General features: G+C 38.2%; 1 protein-coding gene across 2 annotated transcripts; it reads left to right on the plus strand.

Annotated features, from left to right (window-relative positions):
* Nucleotides 1-5449: 5449 nt before the first annotated feature.
* On the plus strand, nt 5450-14058 carry LOC113485337 (neuropeptide Y receptor type 6-like). 2 transcript variants are annotated; one of them, XM_026858455.1, is made up of 4 exons: nt 5450-5718; nt 7935-8026; nt 8128-8160; nt 9179-14058. In XM_026858455.1, exon 4 carries the CDS (start codon nt 9197-9199, stop codon nt 10316-10318), a length of 1122 nt encoding a protein of 373 aa, XP_026714256.1. In that variant the 5' UTR covers nt 5450-5718; nt 7935-8026; nt 8128-8160; nt 9179-9196; the 3' UTR covers nt 10319-14058. The 2 variants fall into 2 exon arrangements, with proteins under 2 accessions (XP_026714256.1, XP_026714257.1); XM_026858456.1 differs by lacking the exon at nt 8128-8160.
* The last annotated feature ends 403 nt before the right edge of the window (nt 14059-14461 follow it).

Genomic DNA, 14461 nt, shown 5'->3' on the forward strand with positions numbered 1-14461 from the left:
TTAACCATAATCTCCCAGATCACTGAGATCCACACACTTTCAGGCAAGGATGTTTAATCTAATAGTTTCAAAGATATATTATTAGACTTCTAGAAGCCTCGCTCTTACCTAAATTAACACCTCACGTAGAGAGTAATTTTGCAGTTCATAGGAAGACTTTTTTGATAAAACATGCAGCAACACCACAAACTTCCCCCATCCTGACCGCTTGCTTTAGCTACAGGTGTGAAGAACTTCTTAAAGAGATACAGCTGTCCTTGAGAGAGCTCATGATGTTTTGGCAAAAGATTTATCTTTTACTCTGTTCTGCTGTTTGTACTTTAATCCACAAAAGCATCAAATCTGTGATCTTACTTTTGAGACTATCATGATTTAGCACTGGTTGGGAGAGGGTTTTCATTGAAAAAGATTAATTAAAATGCACTGAGAGTAAACTAGATAGTCTTTTGCCCACCTAAGGTTTGAGCATGACACTCATCAGGATAAAAATTTCTACCCTGTGCAAATTCAGATGGGGAATAGAACACTACCTCTCTTTTATTTGCTTAATGCAAAATAAGATATTCTACAGATAAAAAGGTAGTTACAGAATAACCCACAAGAACTGTTTCTTTAGTAAGTAGTATCAAAAGTTCATCTCACTGAACAAAATCTTCCCTGAGCCCTTCGTAAGGGGAGTGTGCTGAAAGAGAGAAACACACCTTTGTGAAGGGTGAAGCGAAGTCATCAGAGAATTGAATTTGCATCCTTTTCTTTGGACTTACATTACCATTTTTTCTTAAATCCTGCCCTTCCTCCTCTTCCCTCTGAAACTCAGTTTCTCTTTTCCTCTTTCATCTTTTCACTTTTCTATCGTAATTGATGATTTCCTTTCTTCTCTTTCCTAAAAGTTTATATAAGAGCTGGCCGTAATTTGGAGTGATGGGATGAAACTAAGACAGCAAAATTCAGTCTGAAAAGTCAAGATTCTTGTCAAGGATCAAAGAACCTAGCAATGCTGTGACACAAGTGAGAGGGTAGATCTTTCTCTATACCTTCGTTAAGACAGACCAGGATCATAAGTTTTGCCAAAGGAAGACCTGGAGCTAACAGCAATCTCAGCCACCCTCTGATCTTTTTCATCTGCAAATCTTTCTTTATGTATTTTCCAGTTAAATTAAAATCTTCTTTTTCTTTCCCTTAGCTATTCCTAGCCCCCATCTATTTCTCATTCTGTAGAACCTCTGTAGGGTGTTTTCTGTGGTGCTTTTGCATAACTGACATTTAGCTTTGTTTGAAAACAGCAGGAAGAGTTACGCCATGAAGTTCAGTATGTACCTGCCTGAAATTAGCTGTAGGACATCCATGATATTCAAGAAATTTTAAAATCAGGTAGTGCATAAAAGTGAGGCTTACTAGACACAAAATAGCAGTATAGAATTCATATTTTTAATTCAGAAAACTAAAACTGTTATTACAGTTTTAAACATGCAGGAAAATTGAAACATTAACCTTTTGATTATCTAAGTATTTCTTAATTAACAATTAGGACAGTGAAAGATGTCATGGCATGAGAACAGCAGGGTTTGGTGCTCACAGTGTTGTTATAAAAAGACTGTAGAATGGAAAAAAAGAAATCACCAGAGATACAAATTATTATATTCCCCCCAAATCTGTGACCTACTGAAATAACTCACTCTTTGGCAGAGATCACTTTTAGAAAACATCAGCTGGAGAAGTTCTAGAAAGCTACAAAGGATTGAATCAGGATTTGGAAAATGGAAACTATTATAAAATATTCATTAATGCGCTCACACTGCTGTTACAATTACTCACATATCTTTTTTTTCAGTAAGAAAAGTAACTTGGCTGACCCAAAAAATAAAGATGCTAACCTTCCAGCCAGGGAGTGTATCAATCTCCATCTCAACTGTATGCCAGCTGAATAAGGTCCAGAAAATCAGCCGAAAGTTCGTGGCATGATACAATTTAAGAATGACTATGATATTATAAGTAACTCATTTAAAGTTAAAGCAGATTGTAAAACAGTTGACTTTTTATTTTAGGCATGACCTAGTTGAGAGGCACGGACCAGAATGAAGCATCAAGGATACTGCAAAGCTATTCACTAGAGCTATGCAATACAAGGGAGTGAAACCTAAACTCCAGGTAGTGAACCTGAGTAATTTTTGTGATTTTTTTTTTTTCTTTCCAATTAGGAAAAGAATTCTGTATCATGGAGCAGTGCTCCAACTTACACATATTCAGCAATCTTTCTTTATCTGCATGATCTTTGGAGAAAAATTTACAGTGCATACTTAGTTGGTGTTCAGATGTTGCTAATTTGGTCAAATTATAACCTATTTGCCAAAGGTACCTTATTAGGGTGTAGATCTCTCCATGAAACAGGAAAATGTGAAAGGACTGTGGTTTTCCTCCATCATAGCATATTATCTTACTTTCCTGACATTAACCGGCACATAAGAGATTTCCAATTATTGTTGCTTGTTTCTCTGTGCCTCTTTGAAGTGCTATAAAGAATAATATTTATTAGGAAGAAATATTCCAGACCCTTCAGAGATGTTACAGGTCACTGAACCAGCTCTTAGCCAAACTGCTTTTAAAGAACTCTTTCACCTAGGAAGCTGAGAAATTGTATGTATACATCTCTACTAAACCTTGCTTTCTGAAGAAGGGGGCTGCACCAGGTAGGAACAAGGACTGCTGCAGAGCTACACGGGAGAAGAAACTAAGCATCATAAGCAAAAGCAAAAGCTTAGAGTGGTCAGCCATCAGCAAAGCTTCCTGCTGGGCAAGGAATCATGTAAATGCCAAAGCAGAAGGTGAACTCAAAGTACTTACATGCTGGACAATTTTTCACCAACAGGCTGTTGCCAACGCAACAGACGTTATTACAAACTTAAAGTTTGAAAATCTGTTTATCACCTCATCACCCTGGTTTTCCACACTGCCCGTGGTCTGTTTGCCATAGCCTGGGAGCCACAGTAATAGCAAGCCTGCACTGGAATCAGATGAGACTGCGCTCCTAGACACGGGCCAGTGAGCTGGCTGACAGTGCCCTGAGCTCTCTGCTTCCATCACTACCTGCCCTAAAACTGGCTTGGGAGCATCTGCACAAGCTGAAGTCATGCCTCCAGCTGCCCTATAACCAGATGCTTGGAAAAGATGTTCCAATCGATTTCAGTGTGAATATCATACCTGGAAAGCTTTTAGGATCAGGCTTTTATTGGATTGATTGTGGTGAGGTATCAGTATTATGACTGGCACTCAGTGTAGCAAGAATCGGTACACTGATTGTTTTAAGGGGTTTTTGTTCATTTGTTTGTTTTGCAAACTGAGACAGAAATCCCTGATAAAACTCGTTAAAATCATAATAAAATTCCTACCATTTCCTACATTATAGTAATCTTTGAACTGCTGAAATCCCACACAGGCAGAGCTACTAAATTTACACTCGACATTGGCAAGCCAATAGCAGTCATCTGCAATATATTTTAACTTTTTGTAATTGAGTTACATATAAAGTTTGCTTCTCACTACAGTTGCAGTCCTGCCTTCCAGTTAGTTCTCAGTGTCTACTGATAAAGGCTATTTTCCTTAATACTGAGCTATTTAGAAATAATGTGATCATTTATATAAAGTAAGCACGGTTCTGCTATCCCTTAACCTTTTTTTTTTGCAAACAGATGCTACAGCATTTGGCTGAAAATAATATACCTTGATCCCTTCCTACACAGCTATAGATTCCACTTAGCATACATACCTTTGACATCAGGCATAAACGGACCAAGAACAGCTACACCCACAGGCCTCTGATGTCGGATGTGGTCTAATTCACAACAGGTTACCACAAAATTAAATCCAGCAGATTGATGTGACTGTAAAACCGAGGGGATCACACATTAAACACTTCAGTCTTTCCACAGATGGAGGACTGCATACAGTGTTACATTAGAAACAGAAGCCTATGTAAATCAGCAGCCTGACCTTTTTGAAATTTATATAAAGAATCAGAACATATTTTAGTTTTACTGACTTATTTCCTTTATAAACAAGATAATGCATTTTTATGGCCCGTTCTGATGTATATCTAGCACATTTCATTTTTAGGTCTTGATTCACTTCTTGGGTTACACTACAACCAGCCACGGAAATTCTGAAGTACTTTGGAAAAGCTTTTTTTTTTATAGTATTTTTGACATAATCAAAACCAGCAAGTGCTAGAAATACTTTAGAAAAGTATATTCACATTGCCTGATGGTAGCACGTTGCTTAAAATTTCAGAATTCACAGATGACTCCGAATAAAAAGCAATGGGCTAAATTAAAGTGAAGGACATTTTAGGGGGAAGGGTTAAGGAAGTTTTCCTAACAGTAAATTAGTCACTCGAATACATAATCTAGGACTGCCACGGATGTTTAAAAAACAGGTTAGACAAACACATCATGAATAAATACAAATACACTGGAAGCAGGCAGTTTGTCTGGCTGATCTCAGAGTCTCCCTCCACCCTTATTTTCTACAAACACAACAGCATGATAACTAACCGTATTTTCATATAATTAGTTCTAACTGCACTCAAGGTACAGCATCAGTCTTGCTCAACCCAAAATCCTACTGCTTTTCATAATCTTTCTCTCTGAAAACACAGATGCATTAAGACAGACTCCAGTACCCTCTCAAATGTTTTGTCTGCAAGTTTCTACTTCTCTAATTTAACAGGGAATCATAATCTAGTTTCCTGAGTCTGTTCCCACACAGACACATTCTAACCCTGGACTATTTCCTATTGCCTCTGCTTTCTCTAGTACTGGAGAGCCACAGCACAGTTCAGCGTAAGAGATTGGGATACTGGGGGTTAAGTGGACCCACGTACGGTTTCAGGTTTAAAAAGCAATATACCAACTATCACGTCCTAAGTAAGACCAGTTATCTTTCTCTCCCATAAACATCCACTCTAAATATTTCATAAGGAAATGTTGAACGTTAATTTTTATAAACAAGCAGCTACAAAAGGTATGGGCTTTTACTGGAAAAACAGCAAAAATATTAAAGCCCCTTTTCAACCTGTGCCAGTGTAATGTGCCATGCTTTGCTTTTTAGGAATATTTTTATATCTCTGGAGTAAAAGCTAAAATAGCTATTTATAATGAAAATAAGATTATCTTAATTGCAACAGAGAAAATGATACACTTAATAGGGTGTGCATGTTCTTTCTAGGCAGCTTACTGTATTTTCATATCTCCCTCAGTTAAAAAAGCAATAAGACATCTGCAGATGTTTATGTATGAAATCCAACATAGGGAAAACATTTGCACTACAGAACAGATAAGATAATTGAAAATGCAATTGTAAGATAAGGTGTTTGACAGGGCGGAGGGAAGCTGCACAGTGGAGAAAAATCCATCCCCATGACTACTGGTCCTTTCTCCTCCCTGCTCATTGCTGTTCGCCTCTTCTTGGATTCCAGAGCTTGTTTTATTCCTCAGCAGCCTTTCTACAGACTGGTGGATTCGGTCACAGTTGGAAATTGTGAAACTGTGGTTTGTTTCAGAAAGAGAAGAAAGGAGAGTTTAAGTATCGCTTTAGCAGCAGATGGCTTTGCTTTGGATTCTTTTATACACAAAGGAGATGTGTTTGCTGGCTTTGTAATTAACTCAGAAAGGGAAAAGAAAAATTGTTAATGACAGTGTGGATATGACTTGAATTTTTCATCAGGTAAGAAGTCAGAAAATCCATAAAACTGTGGCAAAACTTACTGAAATATATATTTTTAAAGGATTATTGTATTCTGTACCTCCTATATTTAACATTGAATGCAAATTATCCTCCAGATTTTATCTGTGCAATACTCTGGAACTTAATCAACAAACAATGTTTGCAACCAAAACATTTACTGGTCACTTTGAAGGGATGGGACTATGCATCTTTGACATAGGTAAGAAAATACTTAGGAAAAAGAAAAAAAAAAAAAAAGCCTTTTCAAAACTAATTTTATTTGAGACCATGCTTTTAACTTTTTTTTGCTTAGGCACATTTCAGTAATGTTTCTGCATCTAGAAGAATGAAACAACCAGGCTAAGTGGATTATCATTTCTTATAGTGTTAAACTCTGACTGTGGTACAGAATCTTTTTCAAAATGCATGGATTAGGGATTGAAGTAATTAGTTCTCTTACTGAACACTTCAATCCAATTCTGGTATCAGCTGTAGTTGCAGCTCAAAGACGCTGATTCCACTAATATTTATTAGCTTAAAAAAAATGCCAGTATGTATTACAATGGAGTTCAACATGCTGCAGTAAGTACTAGTGTAACTTATTTTTTCTAACGCTATGCATATTCCTGATATTTCAACGAGACAGGGGTAATTGTTTTATCGCCAAGGAAATGTTTAAATCGCCTTGTAGTATGACATGTACTAAAGACTACACTTTTTAACTCACAGTACAAACAGTGAAAAGAAATCAATATTTTTCCGGAAAAAAAAGGACAATGTAGATGATCTAATAGATGAGGTAATATAGAGAGTGAACTGATCAGAAGGTCCGTACAGGGACTTTTCCTTAATGGTCGAAAGTGCCAAAGAAGCCCTGCCACCCACTTTGAATTCTTGGGAGAGGACATTCAGCACTCACTATCAAACCGTGTTGTGCAATCATGGATAAATAAGCGAGCGTAGCAAATAGTGCATAAAATATTGCAAGCCTGGCTCAGCCCCATGTCTTTTGAGTCCCCACAGCTTCTCCTGCTAACATAAAAAGCAGGGAAGAGCAGAGCTTGTCTTTGAAGGTATCTTGCTTCCAAGCCAGGTCCCCCCTGCTAAGACCTGATCTTTTCTCAAAGGGCAGGGCTCAGATCTGTGCGAGTCAGGTGAATACCACAGGCTGTGCAAAGAGAAAGATCACCCATGGGATAAAGCAGCCAGACTTTAGACTCTTACACATCTAAAGTGGCAGCAAAACTCATCAGGGCAACATTTACCACTTGTTGGCCTCTTCTTCTTCCAGCACATGCATCCTTCCGTGTGATAAATCCAGCCAGTAATTAGTGCTGCTCCAGGGAAAAGTGCTTTATGGTGCATTCCAGGAAATACGTTGCCTGAAGGTGCTGCTGCCCAGCCACAGCGTCGGGTTCTGCAGGGTGTGATTGTGCTGCCTTCGGAATGAATCCTTTTCATTTCTCCTGGGCTCAACAGGAGAAAAGTTTCTGCAAGCTGGAGCACACCCGGTAGGGTACACAGCTCTTGCTCCCGTACTACTGGAGTAGAGACACCTGTGAGAGACCACAAAGTCTTTCTGAGAAACTAGACTTCAGTAACTTTTGCAGAGGGATTGTACAGGTTTCTATGCTGGTCCCTCCATATTGCTGTAACAGGCCAGACGGGTGATTTAGGGAGACTACAGGGCTTAATGTTAGCTCTTGACCACAAATTGAGTCATATTTGGAACATCAGGGTCACATATAGTCACATAAATCTACAGCCACTTCTCACTCCAACATGACTACAACTAGTTGAAAAGTATATGTTAATCAGAATAAGAGTGGCAATAGATGCTCCAAAGGTGGTTGTATTGGTTTGGGGTTTTTTTTTAGAATCTTAATTTGAAGCACCCAAACTTATGTCAAGCAGACCAGGATAAAGAAGTCTAAGATGTAACTCTAGCTGGAATATTCTTTGAGTGCCTGGGGGAAAATAGTCACAGAACCATAGTTGCCAGTTTAACTCTGGATATGGTGTTTAATCTCATGCAAGCAACCAAACAATTTCTATTCCTGAGTGACTAAATAATGGCAATCACTTCTATAAAAAGGTTGACAAATCTTCTACACATAAACAGATTATTTCTAGTAACAATAAAACACCCACCCATCCCTTCTTTTTGTGCATCCTTTTTAACTTCCCACTGTTTCTTCATCCTCCTTTCTCCACAGGTTCTCCACACTATGGTATTTATTACTAGGAATGAAGAATGACCTCCTTCCAGTTACTTTTCCAATAATTCCTACTTCAAAAAGGAACTAAGGTGAGTTAGAGTTGAGTTTTGAAAGGTATATGTGTAGAACATACTTATCCATCTTTCAGTTTTAAAAGTAACTCTTTACATCCTTCTTTTTCCTTTCCCAGGTTGGAAACAACCTCTTTCTGGCCAGAAAGCTGGTGAGCCTTTGATTTAAGATTAGCTTTTTAACTCGGTGATAAATTCAAACCCATCAAGATATTCTGCTGAACCTAATTCTTCCCATTAATACTAGTTTTAAAACAACAGAATTGTACTAATATCAGATTTTTGCTTGACACCTGTTTAAGTTAGAACTGAAAGAAGAATCAGCTCTGTGTCTCTTAAGTACATGTTGTATTTAGCGACAGAAAATTTGGGGGGGGGGTATCATTTGTCAAACTTGTACAACAGTGAACGCTGTGTAGGGAAATGAGACAACCTTTGGCAACTACTGCTATGGAAATAATTGTGTGTATAACTAAGACATGATCTTTGGTTTACATTTTTCTCAGATTAGCTTGAGGAAAAAGGACACGTTATCTTTAATACGTAAGCAGAACAGGAAATTCTCTTAAAGATGTCATTCATAGAGGTGTTGAATATCATTTAAGCTCAAGCACACATCCTTTTGACTAAACCAGAGGGATTTGGTGTATTAGCTCACATTGCTTTGTAGCTCTAGAGAAAATATAAGTGTGATGTCTGAGCTAGCAATGTGATGGCAGGACCCAATTCTTCTTTTCTGACAATAAAAAAGCAACAGATTATCCTCATTGGAATTCTTTAAACCTTGCTAAATCTTCAGCTGAGACAGATCTTAAAATATTCTATTTTCAAAAGCAAAGTTTATTCACAGTTGGCAAAAGAGGATTCGTATGAAAATGTTCACACAAGTTTAACCAGAGCTATCATTGCTGTTTCTTATACATCACAATCAGTTGTGGGTCTGTAACACTGTCAGTGCAGAACCTCAGAAATGTAGCATCAACCTCCATATATATATATATATACACCCACAAACCCACTAATACTCAGCTACTGGCTTTTCCATTGCTGTAATTAATGATATTGCTCAAAACTTCAAGGACACCAGCTACAACAATAGACTCATAGTAATCATTGCCTTGGAAAGATCCATACAAAGTATATTTAAATAATACTAGGTTTTGTCCCTAGGTTGGGAGATGCCTCACGATGGATAAAGCCATTCAGCACTCCAGTGAGATTCTGTCTAATCAAACTATCTCTAACATCACCTATTCTCAGTTTTTGAACTTTGATACATGCCGACCTTCCTTCCTTGCAGAATTCTTGCTCATTACAGCCTACACATTAGTTACAATAGTGGGGCTTTTTGGAAATCTTTGCCTGATGGTTCTAATAAAGAGACGGAAAGACGCTCAAAATGTTACCAACGTTTTGATTGCCAACCTCTCTTTATCAGACATCTTGATCTGTATCATGTGTATTCCTGTCACAGTTGCGTATACCTTAATGGACTACTGGATATTTGGGGAAGCTATGTGTAAAATAACTTCTTTTGTACAAAGCGTATCTGTCACCGTCTCCATTTGCTCACTTGTACTGATTGCTATCGAGAGATACCAGCTAATTGTGAACCCACGTGGCTGGAAGCCTAATATTTCACACGCTTACTGGGGAATTCTTTTCACCTGGGGGTTTTCCCTCATAATATCCGTTCCTTTTTTAATATTTCACCAGCTAACTGATGAACCCTTCAAACATCTGTCTTTCCATAGTGATTTCTACAAGAACAAGGTTGCTTGCATTGAAGCATGGCCGTCTGTTACAGAGCGACTGATTTTTACCACTACTCTGCTGTTTTTCCAGTACTGCTTCCCACTGGGATTTATTTTTATCTGCTATCTCAGGATATTTGTGTGTCTTTGGAGGAGACACAGTAAAATAGACAGGATGAGAGAGAATGAGAGCAGACTGAGTGAGAACAAAAGGATTAATCTGATGTTGATATCAATTGTTGTGACTTTTGCGGCTTGCTGGTTGCCTCTCAATATATTCAATGTTGTTTTTGATTGGAACTATGAGGCGCTAATGAGCTGTAATCATAATCTAGCATTTACAATATGCCACCTTGTGGCCATGATCTCAACTTGTATCAATCCCATTTTTTATGGATTTCTCAACAAGAATTTTCAGAAGGATTTGATAGTATTAGTTCACCGCTGCAGATGCTCAGCGTCACGAGAGGAATATGAAAATATTGCCCTTTCAAATCTTCAAACTGATGCATCTAAGGGATCTCTGAAATTAAATAATCCTCCCGTGGATATCTAAAATAATCCAACAGCAGTTTCAAAAATTTTGTATTTTGTTGCACATGACCCCTTTCTGTGGGTCTTGGTCACGTTACCGCTGAGTTTAGAGGAAGTCTTTACCATTTAGTTCAGCAAAAACAGGATTATGCTCCCACAGGCATAGTCCTAGCAAGTACTTCATGATAGTATTAATGCTAATAAACCACTTCCAAGAGTCTTGAAGATCAATAATAACAAATTATAAACAGTATTACTATTTTAGGATTTTAATCCACAATTTCCAAGTCACTGTCATGCCACTTTAGCACCAATAAAAATATTCCCATTTCAGCCACGGATGCAGTTGTTCTTCCGAAACATCTGGCTTCATCCAAGTAAACTGAATACTATGGCATTCCCGACTTGATCAGCCTTTTCACAGACTATTTTCTGTCTGTTCAATTTTCCAACCCTACCCTGTTCCCACCTCTGGCTAATCTGTACAATAGTTTATCAGCAGTTCACACTGTAAGGAAGCCTCTTCAGGTTATCCTACGCTTCCACCATCTTCCTTTCAGCCCCAACACGCAGTTTATTTTGGTTTAGTACCAGTTCAACCTAGAAATTATATTTTAACAAGGGAAAAGGCTTGAGCTGGCATTCAGTTTGATTTTTGTTTTGTTGTATTATTGGGTTTTTTTAATGAGCAGTAATACAGGCCCCATTTGATGTACTGCAAATTCCACTCAGATTGATGTTGTTCAAGATGAAATACATATTTAGCATTTCCCCTAAAAGCATTGTATTCCTCTCCAAACCACCAGTACAGATTATTGCTTTCTCTATTGCCATCATCACAGGTCTCCGAAACAGACCTTTTAGAATCTCCATTATCAAACAAGCACACTATGAATTCAGAGTAAATTTTGGTTTAGCTACTTACTCAGATTATAGGTTCCTCTTTGAGTAGAAAATTAGTTTGCCCTTTAATTTCAGAAATATCTTTCCCCATATTCTTACACTGGCAAGAAGCCACTCTTGAGGCAGATGTGATCATTTCTGCTAGCCTGTGTTTTAAAATAGTTTCTTTTGTAACACAGTACATAGAAGAGTAAAGGTGTAATACTTAATACAACATTTCTCAAACAAAAACATTTTTCATAACACTTCCCAGTTTGGCCATAAAAAAATAACCAAACATTCTTCACCCATGCTACAGCTCCAACATAAATATCAGTTAATATTGGGCTGTTTAAATAAAATACTTAGAACACTTTAGTCCAACAACTCACCATGGTTTCTCTTGTTCAAGTTAAATATAATTAATCACCCGTATTGGTAAAGCCTCTTTTTTTTTTTTTTTTTTTTTTTTTTTTTACAAAAATCACGCTTGTTTCAACACGTACATAAAATTTCTTGTAATTTATTCTCTAACTTTAGCGATTTACTGATGCCCCACTTAAGCAAAAAGAATTAACATTCAGATTACAATCAGCTCCTTGATGATTCAGCTATGATGAAACATACCTTAAGGCTATAAAATTCTCTTGGATAGGGACCATCGTTTTCTGTAGTCATACAGTTCTTGCAGGATTCTGTCAGGTCACCGTTCTCTTGTCCTGTTGCTACAGCATTAGTGCAAAGTGTCTGCATTACTCTACTACCAGAGGAGATCCGTGGGAAGAGCCTCACAAGCTCTTGCAGATGTGCTGGGTTGTTAAATGTTTCCTGACTCCCGCTGAGCAAAAAGACCCCATTGAAATCTATCAGGGACCCCACTGAAGTTGTAAGGGCAGCACTACTCACAGGAGCAAGGATGGCAGAATTACTGTCATGGTAATCAAGTATTTGAGTGACAGGTATAGTTTTGGCATAATTTAGTATTTTTTTTCCTCATTGGATCAAATATCACACCCATGAAGCGCATAAAACATAACTTCAACACCTGCCTTGTGCATCATAAAAAAAAAAAATAGGAGACAGATAAATACCTGATAAAAACTAATGATCAGACTGTTGATAGTACCTTAGTATTAATTGTTTCTATTAACTCCAAACATCTGTCACTGGGCTCCCTTTCTTGCTGATACACCCAGCTGGCTGTTCAGCACAAGAGGCGCTGAGCCCAGTAGAAAGCAGTGAGCTACAGTCAGCGACGCTGCCGAGGTGCTGTGAGTACTCCGAGTGGCTGGTGCGTGCCTCGGGGAAGGAGAGGTGATGGAGTTGGTTCTCTGCTCCATCGGTGAGACTCCAGGGTAATCAAGTGATTTAATATCTCCGTTTCACTTGCTTAATTGAGAGCAAATCTGATCCAGGGTTTTCACTTTTCTTGGAGATTCCAGGACCCATACAGGAAGCCATCTAATATTTTCAGAAAATCATTCACTGAACGGGGCATTTTAACAAATTACAGTGGCATATCTGCTAGAGGCAGGGTTATCAGCTGGATTTCTCTGAGTTTGGAACACAATCTCTACCACCACTTCATATTTAAGCACCCTGTTTACAGCTTCAGGGCCCATGCTTAAAGCAATTTACAAGCACACGACTTTCACAATATAATCTAATTTATTAATATTAGACACAACAGTTCAGATTACTCTCAGTTCTCATCGTGGCAAACATTTCAGACAGTATTTAGTGTCTGAATCAGGCCCAGCTGAGATTCCCATGTGTGCACTTGGCCTAAGTGACTCCCGTACCAGTATTCCCATCCCGTAGGCACGTCCAAGTACACATAGTTTTACAGCAGAAGTGCTTTTAGTATCATGCCCCCGGTGGTTTAAATACAGCCATGAAATGAGAAATAGTCTAAACTGTGGTCAGTGGGCAGCAAAAACTCTTTTGACCTTATGAGAAGGCCAGGGATGCTGACGGATGGTCTCCCTTTACTGTCTCGCCCTACAAGAGCTTGGGCAGTACTATCTGTGGCATTAAACAGCTGGGGAAAAAAAGAAAAAAAAAATAGTTATTGCTTTTTGTAACACCAATTGTCTACTCCTGCCATCCTGGTCAGAGTTAAGCAATCAATTTTTCCAGTCTGAATCTTGGCATAAGAGGGTTCTTTGTTACCAGGTGGAAGCTGTCTGAGCAGTGAGACTCCTTCAGAATCAAACGTGAATGATACTTGTGCCATGATTTCTTCTTGTCATTTCTTCCTTACACTTTCATTTGGCTCAAGTGCTGATGCCTCATTTCTGTTCTGAGCATTCCCTTATCAAGTATCTCTTTTCTTACTGCTGCACTTTTAAAAATCGTTGCCATCTGAACAGACTATCATCACTGTCTCGAAGACGTCGCCCTTCACACTGCATGTTCTCTCATTACATCCCCTGGCTTTATATGCATTCTGATATTTCCAGACGAGTCAGAAGGAATTGACTTTGATAGGAATAGGAACAAACAAAGAGAAGTTACTTATTTTTAACACATAAGCATTATGGACTTCAACATGCTATGTGACGGTGATGTATGTAACTGTGCAATATGCAATATTTAAAGATTGCTCAAGTCACAATATTAAACTGACAAATGTTGCCCTGTGTTCGGTAATGCTGAGGATAACTTTATTTTCCCTTATTTTATTGGTATAGCAAGTAGACAAAATTGTAAAAGCCTTGCTCACCAGACTGTCGTTACTTGATCCAACTGGATGGAGGACTGTGAGCTTCCTCGGGGGAGCAGAAACATGGAGTTAATTATGGAAAGCTAGAGGGGGAATCTGAACTCGAGAATGCTATTCAAATGTACAAACAAAGTCTGAGCAGCGATGGATTTTTTAAAAAAAACTGTATCAGAGCTTTGTTCAAGTGGTTCAGACATGCAGACCAGACAAATATATTTATAAACATCCTTGTTATTATTATATCCTTATATGTATCTGTATTTTATGGTTGATTGGTTTAACTGTAAGCACATAGAACTAGAGTTAGATATTTGGAAAATGGCATTCTTGTGAAAATGATTCCCTTGAGCAGAGAGCTCAATTGATTATCGACTGCAGCTATGTACATGGACAAAAGCAGTGCCATTGCTCTGTGTTATTTAAATACTTTAATTCCTCCCATCTACTGATAAATAAATATTACACTGTATAAAACTGCTACGTTGCCCGGCTGGTGAATTTTACTGCTTATAATCTTGACGGCATGGTTCTCATACAAACAGTTCTGGAAATGGTTTA

Source organism: Athene cunicularia (genome assembly GCF_003259725.1).
Source record: "Athene cunicularia isolate RWA chromosome 13 unlocalized genomic scaffold, athCun1 chr13_part1, whole genome shotgun sequence".
Classification (NCBI taxonomy): Eukaryota; Metazoa; Chordata; class Aves; order Strigiformes; family Strigidae; genus Athene; species Athene cunicularia.

Coding starts and splice junctions, on each gene's coding strand:
- LOC113485337 (XM_026858455.1), top strand. CDS start 9,197: ATGGATAAAGCCATTCAGCACTCCAGTGAGATTCTGTCTAATCAAACT.